We start from the raw sequence: 13,428 nt of genomic DNA, 5'->3' as shown, positions 1-13,428 counted from the left end.
CCACTACATATGATATAAGTATGAAAGAAAGTGCAAGGACCTATTCTATTAAGAATAGAAGTATACTAACTGTCAATATTGTACTCGGGGCGTGTGTTAAAGTGGAATGCCGGAATTGGATACATGTACGTGCCAGTGTTCCGTAGCGACAAAAGAACCCAGCTTTCCATGTTCAGAGGAAGGGGTACGTTTTTGTCTTGTTTGCATCCAGACATACCGTATCGACGTGTTTCTGACCTGTTCGATGCTTACTTGCCTGTTCATCCGTTTGTCGTTTCAGCTTCTTGCGAGTTGAGGCATACTTTTTCTCCTATAAAAATCAATAACCAAGTTATTCTTTGAATAAAATTTCCTAATAGAAACTAAAATGGGAAATGTGCAGAATTACCAGCCTAAAAGGGCATTAGGAGTCATTGTTGTAGGATTTCAGGCGCATCAGCAACTTAGGCCATATTGCACTGTATATAACATGCAGTGCCGGATTAAGACATGTCCCTTGCCTGGGGCAAAAAAACAGTAAGGCAAGAAATATAAATATCCTTAGTAAAAGGGTGCTGAAAAAATCTTTCTGCCTGGTGCGCTGAAATACTTTGGTTTGGCTCTGATAACATGTCTGTAAATAGTTTTCTGTGGTCGACTTTGATTTACTAGACGAAATCAGTTTCGAGGTGGGGCCAACATACTCCTTCACCTGAGACAGACTAACTCAACTATGTTGTGAAAACATACCCGTAATAGTTCCACCCAGTGTTAACGGAATTCAAACAGCGTTACCTCACTTGTCTTAAACCATATTCCCGAATATCTTAAGCCCTATATTCCATTTGTCCTAGAAGAATAGGTTCTGTGCTTCGCATGGCCTATATCCCGTTTTCCCTATTTCCATTGTGTATGTGTAACCATTTTTTAATATACATTAAACCCTACATTGTCATCGCTAATCTCAAAAAAAAAAAAAAATAAATAAATAAATAAACAAACTTATGCTCAGAGGTGTATTGCTAAAAAAAGTACCGGAACGCTCGTTCTCCAGAAGACTAACGCCATATCGACTGTATAGTAACTGAATCACTCGCGGTTCATAGAACAACCAGTTCTAGCGTTCAGCTCATAGCGAATCAAAATGCAGTGTTCGCACGCATCACAGTATATCTCATTCGCTGGATCTTTATCTAACACTTTACTTAAGTAAGAAACGTTCAAGTTTCATTGCGAAATTTATATTTTTTGTTTTTAAATCTAATTTTAAAGACTACTATATTTTTAGTAGCAATGGGTAAAAAGATATTTCTCCCTCCCTTTTGTTTCATAATATTAGGTTTATAAATTTAATAATTTTCTATTATAACACTTAGAAAAAAGTATCGGAGCGTTGTTCCAGCCAGAATACACCACTGCTTATGCTGCGATTCAAAACTTAGGTGGGCAGACTGTAGTTAAACACGTTCCTCTGCCAAGTTGCTATGCAGGTCTGCTTCAATTCACGACACTAAGCTATGGTGGTGAGCAGTCACTTGGACTGCGATCCAAGTGACTGCCCACCACCATTCGGTGTTTTCCATGCTTGTTGGTTGATCCTTGGGAAATGTATCTGCTTCTAAGGCACCACTTCGTGGGTCAGCATATTGTATCTATCCTAAATTAGCATTAGTCGAGGCATATGATGCAAGAAAGCAAGCTTATTCAGCATCAGCCAAAAAAAAAAAAAACAACCACTACTCCCATTTCACCCCTCCGTTCGTATTATATAATTAAGGTAGGAACCCTCCAATAATTTGGTACATAACTTCATATTTGGTGAGCACGTATTGTTTTTTTTTTTTTTTTAATCAAGCCAATAGTTTTTTTTTTTTGTGCGCGGAATCAAGTACAGCCTCTTAGTACAGCACTTAAATTTTGTGCTTGTTAGAAATCAGTGTTCCGTATATTTTTACGGTTGTGTTCGGCCTTAAGGCGCTTCTGTGATTTCTATGGTTTTCATGTGCAGGGTGCAAAACCTTATGTCTATCTGTGACAGGCTGACTAACTCCACTGAAGAAGCCTCAAATTTCTCCAGTCACTGATAGAACATGGACTTTTGATGTAAAACACCATTATGCACACCCCTACCCCTTAATTAATCACTGATTAAACCTGTAGCATATGAAAAAATCGGGTGATGGAAATAACTGTCATTGCCCCCACCACCCTGTCGGCTGCGACAGCACGTACCAGTTTCCGCCTGGTACTGCTTCATGTGGAGTGACTAGCTGGCATTCTCATTTTGTGAAAACTAGTTCTAATCAACTCGTCAGAAAAATTAAAAGCTGACTTTCTTTCATCATTCTGGGTAAGAAAATCAACTTTGGAAATTGTGAAAAAAACATTTTACACTGCCATGGCAAAAAACATTAAGCGAGCTTTAATGCCTCTAAACCGAACCAAGATTGCAAATTCAGCTGTAAAATGTCGAACGTGCAAAAATGTTGCTTTTGCTTCAGCTAAACAATCGCCATTTTAAAAGTTGGGACCAAACCAATCAACTGCTATCTCGGAAATGACGATTTTTCCCCCCCTCGATTTACTTTCTGAAGAGTCCACTCCTGCTTTGCTTTATTTATTACAACAAACATTGTTTCACACAGTTTAAAGATTTTAGTAATAACGAGTATTATTAGCCATATGGTGCAAGGAAGCCTGAGGCTTATGCTGCACCAGCCAAAAAAAAAAAAATTCCAACGTTAACGAGAGAGAGAGAGAGAGAGAGAGAGAATGATGATACCCAGCTCTGGACCCTGGGTTTGCCAAGTCCCATACTCCCCAGATGTGAGCCTTTGGGGTATTTGGTGCAACTTGCGTTCGTCTGTACTAAACTAATTTCAAAAAAATTAGTTTCACATAACATTGTTTGCGTATGCCCAGCACTTTTTTTTGTTTATTTTATTTTTTACTCAAAGGGTTAAACTTCTTTGTACAATATAGGTTGTCGGTAATTGCATGCATCAAGCCAGTATAGTAAGGTCTGATAATAGCACCATTAATGACATGTATGGTGCTATGTTTATATGCCTTATTGGTTGGAACTGCTTACCTTGAACATGAACTATATAAAGTGCCCAAATGTTTCGAGATTAGTATGTCTCCATATGATTTTGTAGAATAGACTAATCTCCCCAACACTTCTAGATTTGTGAAAAGCTGTTGTAAAACATGTTTAAGGACTTATCTTTCGTGTTTTTATTTTGGAAATATAGCCACTAAAAAAATCATGGTAAAGACTTTGGTCAACTTTCATTCCTACTACTATAGATCTAATAGTACCTGATAAAATCTTATCTTGATTGTTGGCTTACTAACATAAAGATTACATGGGCTCAACAATAAGTAAGACTTATTTTATTCACTTGACAGATGTTATGATACCCTGTTGGCTAAATTATATACTAACTTTAATTCTCATTTGTTTCAGGCAATATGGAACGTTTCTCTATTCTAATCATTATATTTGCTTTCCTACCTTTGGAATCGGATAGTTTTGCAACTTCAGCATTCACTGTGACTAAAGGAGTCCAAAATGGACACTACGTTGGCTTTGAGAACTTGAATCTTCTTTTGAATGGAGAATTTGATCTTAGTGTTGGTGCTTTTCGGTGTCTTGAGGGAGGACTGTACTTCTTCAGCTTCTCTGCAATATCAGATGAAAATGAACATTTTTCGCATTTCACTCAGGCACAATAAGATACCTGTCGTTGCTGCCTTCAGTGACAGAAGAGGCTTCAATACTGCAAGTAACAGTGCAATCCTATATTTGGAACCAGGTAATGTAGTGTATCTGTATGTTGAGGAAGGAAAGCTATTTGAATCTATTGCTAAGGGACGTGCTTATACTGCCTTCTCGGGCTTCCTTCTCTCAAATGAAAGAACCCTTCGTAATCCTCATCGTGGGTCTACAGGAGGCATTCTGGATCTTCTGGCAAGAAATAGAAAGCAGATACAAATAAACTCAAATAACCCTGATCCTGAGGATAAAATATATGAAATGCTTGTCTATAATGTAAATTCAACAGAAATACCCTAAAGACCAGTTTAATTTTACTTGTATAAATAAATTTTAAAACTTTAAGCTATTTATCTTTCTCATGTCTATATACCTATGTTTAGTCATTTCTGGTTTTTTATTATTAACTGTCATTTCTTGTCAACCAACAGCAATAACGTTGTAAATGGCAACTGTCAATTTATATTTTGACAAAGGATAACTTGCATGAATATGGTATGTAGCAAATACTTTTTTTTTTTGTTTTTTCTCTCAGGAATTTTTCATAATGGATATCTTATTTATTTGAACCATCCTTCAGTCTTCCATTAAGGAAAAAGGCAGTTGATTATAATACTATCTAATAGTTTTATAACTGTTGTGGGAAGTTTTTTGTTGCAAACTGCAAAAGGATAATTCTAGGCAGATGCCTACAGCCACCTGCTAGCATGTTTTAATTGGATAGCGTGCACAAATAAAGAACTAAATTGAGCAAATAGAAAGCCCAGTACTCATGAAACAAAGCACAGCTGTAAAGACTCAAGGTGGTACATACACGACTGTACAAAAAAGCAGACTCCCAAAATTTCCACTCAAGTAGAGAAAAGATGATAAAAGAACAGGAAGAGAAACCTGTTCATTTGGGTGTCATCGATTATTGTGAATCCTAAACGGTTGTATTTCAGATATTGCTTGCTTGGAAGAAAGTGAATTAACTATGGATATTTCTAACAACCAAGGACTAGTATAGAAGAGAACAATGTGCTTAAATATGGACAATGCAGTTGTGCTTCTTTTTAACGAGTACTGACTATCCATTTCATTTACTGTCGCGCTAACGGTACGTTCAGATTATGTTTATATACAGCTCAGAGGTCTTACAAGTGCCGATAAAAGAAAACGGCAAGTCATGTATTTGTTTACGTTCACCATTTTTAAAGTGAATTCTGTACTGATATATTTTTTTTTTATCACGGATTAGTTTCACATTTATTTAAATTAAAAACTACTCGCCTTCTAAAGCTAAACCGCATACAAATAAGCAGTGCCGGTCTTAGCAAATGCTGGCCCCGATTGGAGCATGCTAGCGGGGCCTCTTAAATTCAGTGTTAATCCCTCAATATTTTGAAATAACAAACTTAATTTTTTTTATGAAAATCCCAAGCACGAGAGGTAGTACTAGTACCGTGCTTGGGTTGGAGGCTGAGAACACGAAAGAAGATATTTGTTGACATTAGACTTGAACTTCTGTAGATTATAATTTACAGGAAATACGTAGGAAGGAATGTTTTTCTAGAAAACGGCAGTTGAATGAAAAAAACGAGGAAGACTAAGTAGGTTCTGTGAGTTTGAAGTTGGACAGTAAATGGATGTTGGTGGTGGCAGCACGTGTTCGGATTCTTTTGAAAGAGAGCAGCAATTACTGAAGCCAATTCAGAAGACCAGTGATATGGAAGTATATGTAGAAAAGGCATGCAGCAGAAACAGTACTGTCTATGAGACAGTCATTAATTAATCTGCCCTATTTTGAATGGAATCTAGAAGCCTGAAAGAGGTTTTGGGGGACATTATTATTATGTCTAAGGTGGCACCTAGACTTCCGTCTATCTCCACCTGATTAAGTTGACTTTGTGCAGAACCTCTGCAAAATAGACCTGTATGGAAGGTCTCTTCGCCATCAGGGAGAAGCTGTCACCTGCACAGCCGCTCCCCGTTGGCGAATAGACCCTAATGGCCGCCCATATTCACTTGGTGCTGGGCCTGGTCTTCTATTTTAAGTGCCTCATGCACAAAAATCCCGCACCCACTGGAAGTAGTGCTATACCGGTGGGTGCCAGCAATCCCGCTCCCAGGCTGCCCACACCTGAGAGCCAGCAAAAAAAACACAAATAATCAAAATGTATATAACCAAATCTTAATTAGATTATTCCAATGTCTTCTCCGTTGAAAAACAGTTACACAGAACTCTTGCAGTACTTGAAATTTATCCTGATTAGCAATAAGATCACTTTCACAGCCTCTAACTAAATTACCAATCTTCACTTTTAGCCTTTCTCTATGTTCAACATACAAACTACAATCATATAAATGACTCCAAGTCTCAGGTTGACCACAAGTGCATAAAGGAGAGCTGACCAGACCGAAGTAATGTAGTTTAAAATTTAATGAGCCATGGCCAGTTAAAATAAACGATGTTACCATAGAAGGAAAAAACCATTTGTTGTTACTATCATAAGTAAATTTAACTGTTGGAATAAACAATCTAGTCACCTCCCCAGTTGCACTAAGATCCCATCTCTGTTGCCACATACCAATCAACTGTTAGAACATTTTTCTTAGCTTTAGCTATCTCTATAGTGACATCAGATGTAATATTCATGAAAGAAACCACTATGCTTTTTTTAAGTAATAACAAAGGGCCCGATACACAATGTACAAGTCTAGAGGCAAATGCCCGGCCAAAACCTGCATAGCATTCGTTGAGACGTTCTGCACAAATTAGAAATAACATAAAGCATTGAGCGCTGAATCGATAACAATTTCTGTTTAAATTTAACGTTGTTAACTCTGAAGTACCACACTGATGCTCCGTACGCAACTATGGGTAAGAAGACTGCCTTGTAGTATAAATTTAAAACTTTCCTTTTCAACCCCCAATCTGACCGTGTTAATCGAATTATTGCTGCACTAAATTTTTTAATTTTTTCGTGTAAGTAATTTAAATGTGGGAAAAACGATAATCTATCATCAGTTCTTATACCTAGATATTTCACCTCAGATACTAGAGGAATCTGCCTCCCCTTAATTAAAGCTTTTGGCGGTCGCGCATAATTTAGTTTCCCCTTAAGAAGCATCATAACAGTTTTAGTTGTAGATATCAATAGTTTGTCCAGATCAGCCCACGACACTAGACTTTCTAATAGCTGGGCCACTCTTATTTCAAGCACAGCCCTGGATTTACCAGTAATACATAAAACCAAATCATCTGCATAAGCAATCTTATGCAGATTTTCAACTGATTGTTCTAGCCATAAATTAAGTACTAAGTTCCAAAAAAGTGGGCCCAATACAGACCCCTGAGGACACCCTCTCGAAAGATTCCTATTAAACTGTAGATGCTTAGCTTTCAGTATAATTTTTCTACAATACAAATAACTCTGTATCGTCCTATACAATAAGTCTGGACATTGCATACCCCTTAATGCAGACAGAATACTCTCATGCCACACCATGTCAAAAGCTCCAGTAAAATCTATAAAGATGGTTAACACATACTTATCCTCTGCCTGGTTGGTGAAATTCATGAGATCATTAATGGCATCCTCCGTAGAATGCCCTCTCTTGAAACCATACTGATAAGGCAGGGTCAAACCATTTTTATCCATGACTTGGTTCAATCTTAAAAATAAGTCTTTCAAAAACTTTGCCAAGATTGGCCAATAACGAAATTGGTCTATACCCTCTTGGGTCATTTGATTTTTTTACCCAGCTTAACTAACAGCTTGATCAAACCAACTTTCCAGATCCCAGGAAAGGTACCTTGAAGTAAGCATTTGTTATACAAGTTTAACAAGATGTTAGGATAAAGCTCAATCATTTTAAGAACAGCGATATTCTCTACTAAATCGATTCCTGGGGCTTTGGAAATGTTAATTTTCTTAGAAACGGCTCTCAATTCCTCTAAAGTAAACAAGCTAATATCAACAGACCCAAGGTATGTTAGATTAGAATCCTTGATGCCTTCTTGCTCTGTTGTCTCCCCCCCTTCTTCCTCATGAGGAAACAACTCCGATGTTATTGCCTGCACTGTTGTAATCCAATCAGTTGTTTCCACTCCATTGACGATTACGGTATTCATTATCTCTCCAGGTCTTACTTTATTCATACTTAGTTTATAAATTAATCCCCAAGGATCTGTATTGCCCACACTAGTAACTAGATTTCTCCAAGCCTTTAATTTACTCTCATAAATAGCCTTATAATAAATTCTCTTTTTATTCCTATAACATGCATGATAAAATTGAGCCTCATTCAGCCCCCACCGCCTATACCTCTGATATGCCTTCCTACATAAAAATACTTCTTTCCTTAACCTGGATAATTCCGCATTCCACCAATTAACAACTCGCCTCTTAACTCGTTGTCTTCTTGAGGCACAACTGAGGGCTCTAAGCAATGAAGACTGAACGAAAGCAGCATACTCACAAGCATTTAAAAAATTCAAATTAACCATATTGTCTCCTGAAAAATCTAAAGCCACTGACTGTGCAAAACTAGACCAGTTAATCTTATAAGTAAATCTAGTTAATTCAAAATTATCAAAATCTAAAGAAGTATTTAAATCAGCCAAATTAATATGAAAAACCAAAGATCTATGATCACTATTCGTATAGTCCGTTTTCACAAGCCAATGACAGATTCGTCTGGATAACCCCTGAGTAACTATAGTCAAATCAATATTCGACCTGCCATGAACATTATTAAAAGTATAAGGCTGACCTGATATATTGACTACACACAAATTATTCATTAAAATAAAGTCCTCCATTAAGCGACCCCTCTGATCAGTCATGCCGCTAAACCATAAGTTAGACTTTGCATTGGAATCCAATGCAATAATTAAATTACTACAACCAATTTCACTGAAAACAGTTTCCATATAATGGATAGAATTAACAATTTCGTGACTTGGAGGACAATAAAGAGATATTAAATTAAAAAGTCAACCTAGGAGTACTAATGTTCACACATGTTGAGTTCTGACTACACAGCCCAGAGAGGACAGTTACCTGCAATAACTTATTAAAGACCACAATTGCTGTTTTAGGTTTCACATCAACTACACTTATAACTCTGGCATCAGCAGGAAAACCAACAATTTTATGTCCATGTGCAAAGGAACCAACATACGGCTCCTGCATACACAAAATGTCAACACTTTCTTGCACGGCCACCATTCTAATTTCATCAGTAACCGCACGACATCTTTGGGCATTGAGTTGAACCAACTTAAGCACACTACCTTCATCTTTATGTTGAAAACTACCATTCACATTAAAAGTACTACAGTTATCCATCGGTACGCGTACTGGCGAACTCTAGGGCCTTTTTTATACTCAGGACAACTACTACTCCTTAATGAGTGATCATAAGCTCTACCTCTGCGCTTGCAGTTTACACAACATGGATCTTTATTTTTATTTGGGCAATCAACAAAAAGATGGCCACCCTGAGCACAATGACCACACGACACAGTCTTGTGTGTGCAGTGTTGTATAGAGTGGCCATACCCCAAACACTTAAAACATTTAGTCACAACTGTAAAACGCCTGAATTTGTGTGACGTATATCCAAAATACAACCTGTCATTACACATCAAATTTTGATGTAGAAAAGGCATGCAGCAGAAACAGTACTGTCTATGAGACAGTCATTAATTAATCTGCCCTATTTTGAATGGAATCTAGAAGCCTGAAAGAGGTTTTGGGGCACCGCCCTAGATGTGGGAACAATATTCCATAGTAGGGCAGATTTGCGATTTGTACAGAGTGAACAGCTGTTTGGAAGAAAAATAACGCCGAGAGCAAAAAAGAAAACAGTGTTTTTTTTTTTTTTTTTGTTTTTTTTAGATGCAGAGGGAGCAATATTTGTAGTGTGCTTGTGACAAGAGATTAGAAGTCAAGGTAATCCCCAGAAGATCATTTTGCTTAGAAATCGGAATATCACCAAAGATACCCATAGGAGCAGAAGAATCCTTTTTGCGAGATAGACTGAGTTTTAGAAGGGTTGAAATCAACTAAGTTGTCATTGACCTACTAGAAAATTACCTGGAGATGGCTATAATTGGTAGCGGATATCCGAGAAGTTGAAGCTGATTGAGCAGGGTAAGATTTCTCAAAATGGAAAGTGGAATGCAATGTGCTAACAGCAAGACTATGGATAGGATTTCCAGTCAATAGAAGATCATTAATATACAAGGGGAAAGAACTGAACCTTGGGGGACACCAGCATTAGTGGAAAAGTTAGAAGACAGAGTCATCACCCTCAGTGAGCGATCAGAGAACTCTATAACCAATTACAAAAAAAAGTTGGCAAACCATAAGATGGAAGCTTGTGTAGAAGACCTTTATACCAAACACGGTCGAAAGCCTTTGGAATGTCAAGAGCAACTGCTTGTGTTTCACCGAATTTTTCCATTCAATTTGTCCATAAATGGGTAACATAAGCCAGAATGGGTGTCATCGATCGACACCCATTCTGGCTTATGTATGGATCGACACTGACTGACTCCATACTGGCGTTTATTCATCAGATGGAAGTTTTCTAGGTAGCTTAAGAGTTGGCAGTTAATTGATTTCTCCATTACTTTAGAAAGTGTAGAAGTAATTTCAATGGGACGATAATTGGATGGGAGGGATTTGTCACCCTTTTGAGGAACTGGCTGGATGTGAGCAAATTTCCAAGCAGAAGGAAAAACACCTTTGGAAAAAGGCAGCAAAGAACAGTAGTAAGTTCAGGAGCACAGTTTTTGAAAACAAGTGGAGAATTAGCATCAGAACTTGATGCTAAGCTTTCTTAGCATCAAGATTCGTCAAAATCTGTCGACTCTCTTTTGATGAAAGACCACAGGAGGCATTGGAGTGTTGGGAATAGTGGGAGGTGTTTTACCAAGATCATTAATACAAGAGTTGGAAGAAGAATTATTAAAAATTCTTTATTTTTATATTACAATTTATTTGTTTTACATTACAATGCACTACTCTCACATAACCCACACAGACTGGCCTTGTGATGTTGTGCATACATCAAAGTACTCAATGTGAATTTGTGAGGAACTGCTTGACAAAAACACTGTCCACTATTACAATTTAAGAACAATTGACCAGACACTTTGATAATCTAAACAAAGTTAATCGGAAAGATGTTTTTTTCTTGCCCTTTTATCGGCAAAAAACTTTCAATTTAAATTCCTTGCTTCTCCTTCAATGAATAAAATTGCAAGACTCAAAGTGTGTCTCTTTTGAAGCGTCGTAGATCTCAAATATGTTTTATTTTCTCCTGACACTGCAGTCACTGGAATCATTAAAAATATTCTTAGCGACATGAATAAATTCGGAAATCCAGTGGCTCTTTCATTAGTTGCGAGAAATTTTAAAATATTTCAAGGTTTTTCGAAGTACGATTCTGGAAGAATTGGTTTCAGTTCCATTTCCTCCACTAGCACATGGCCATCAATATCTGCCAACTTGCCAATGCGTTGGCAAGAACTGCCAACTTTACCAATGCGTTGCCCTCAATGATTTCAGCATCTGAAAGTGCAGATTTCTAAATCTGCAACGTGTTTTAACTCGTCGTTTGAATTCGTAGATATTTACCCAAAAAATTATATAATTTCAATATCGCTTAATTTGGGTGTCAGTGTGCATTTACAAAAACACTTTAACCATCTAATTTGCAGAGTCAGTTCCTGAGTGATTAGTGCAAATTCATGTTATAATATCTTTCTCTGATCTGTAAATATCCAGCAAATTGTCAGTAAAGAAATTTCTAACATCAGAATAATAAAATTACAAATCGTTCTGTCAAATTGGAACCAAATGCAAAAAAATAGTAATAATAAAATAAATCTACAACAGTGAATAACATTATTACGAACTATACAACGTTTGAGGATCGCTGACGTCATGGACATCCATAATTTGTGAATGGTCTATGAAAACTGGAATAAAACCACTTACACCGATGAGTCAAAATATTATGACGAGTGAATTGGAATTTGTATTGCAATTCTGCACTGCTTATGTCTGTGTGACACCACGTCTCTGATATCCCAACAATGTCTGCCTTTGTGATGTCTTAACTAGCACTTCAAGCTCATCAAATTTATTAACTATATTCCTAGCATTGGTATACATGCACCTGTTTCTACTCTTAGTTACCCTAACACAGCCCATGTATTTGCTTGTTCCACTAGGACTCCTGGCAATCGCCAGTGCTTTGCTTTCCAGGCTACTGCTCAATTGCATTTCAATAGAAGCAGTGCAAGAATCACTTTCACCTCTGGCAGTGGCTAAACACGGAGCAATAAATGCAAAACTTCAACTTGGCCTTCACGGATCAACGTTACTGTGGGAGATGTGAGGACTGGCAGCACATAATCTTCATATATCCAGAGTATTGTGATCACAGAGAACAGCTATTTAGAGTTTCCCAATCTGACCCTGGACACACTTGGATAACTACTTCTAACTCCACAAACCCATGTAGCATTCCAGACTTTTGCTAAAGATGTCTTCGCGAAAAGAAAGACGTTTTACATGTCAGCAGCGAATATCAATAACACAGAAGACCCCGATCACTGAAGTAGTCGGAGCAGATGATTTTTATGGCCCTCTTGCCCCACTAAACACTTTTCTTTTTTGTGCTCTGCCATGAACTGGATTTCCCCAGCTCTGGACAGCTTCATTCTCTATTTATTATTTTTTTTCTCCCACTCTGCCATTAACTGGGGCTCCCCAGTTCTGGACAGCCACTTTCTGTTTTATTTTCTCTCTCGCACTACACCCTAGTATGGGACCCCTCCTCTCTCATCCTACCTCCTTTTTCCTTCTTCATCCAGTAAGTAATTCCTCCCTCAGGGGGCAAAGGGCAAGCTAATAGCAAGGAAGGCCTTGCCTTCCTGGGGCTAGGGATAAGTACCTGGAAGTGGCTATCCTGATGATTGCAGCTTCTAGGTGGCCAAAACACAAAATTACATTACAGACCACACACATCAGCAAACTAACAATTTTTTCTATCCTATCACTTCTCTCTAGAGGGGATGTAAAACGTTTTTTTTTTATTTATTATATATTTTTTCTCATATACTTTCCTTTTTTTTTTTCTTCTTCCTCACTACACACATGGCCTACCCTTAACAGTCTGTAAAAATTAACAGTGCAACGAAGTGAAGAGAACTTTGTTCTAGGAGCTGCCCTTACATAAGACACATACATACCTAAAGATCATTGCTGACCAGGTACACCTTTTGGTAACGGTCTTTCCCTCTGGCAGTGCCCTCTTTCAGCAGGATAATGCACCATGCTGCACTGCCGGATTGTTAGAGACTGGTTCGTGGAACACGGACTTCCAGCTATTGCTATGGCCTCCAAATTCCCCAGACATCAATCCTATCGAACACCTGGGGATTGCGTTGGAACAGCAACTCCGATCTGCGGCATCTCAACCATGGACCTTCAGAAGTTAAAAGGATCTGCTGGTTATGTGTTGGTACTAGATACCACAAGACATTTAAAAATCTTGTAGCGTTCATACCTCACCAGGTACGAGCTGTTTTGGCTGCACGTGGAGGGCCAACATCATATTAGGTAGGTGGTCATGTTTTGGCTCATCGGTGTATTACAGAATCACTA

The 13,428-nt window shown here is 37.9% G+C and overlaps 1 protein-coding gene across 1 annotated transcript in view; it reads right to left on the bottom strand.

Annotated features, from left to right (window-relative positions):
* Nucleotides 1-414, bottom strand: part of LOC150090396 (Fanconi anemia group D2 protein-like) — a 204,939-nt gene extending 204,525 nt beyond the window's left edge. The window contains exon 1 of the mRNA XM_090390299.1: nt 389-414. Within this exon, the coding sequence (XP_090246425.1) occupies nt 389-414 (26 nt within the window). The remainder of the gene's footprint in view (nt 1-388) is intronic.
* Nucleotides 415-13,428: the final 13,014 nt, after the last annotated feature.

The sequence above is a fragment of the Mastigoproctus giganteus genome, chromosome 2 (genome assembly GCF_048544385.1).
Source record: "Mastigoproctus giganteus isolate SK-2022 chromosome 2, ASM4854438v1, whole genome shotgun sequence".
In the NCBI taxonomy this organism is placed as follows: Eukaryota; Metazoa; Arthropoda; class Arachnida; order Uropygi; family Thelyphonidae; genus Mastigoproctus; species Mastigoproctus giganteus.
The sequence above is the reverse complement of the archived record's forward strand: the minus strand, read 5'-3'. Positions and strand labels throughout refer to the sequence as shown.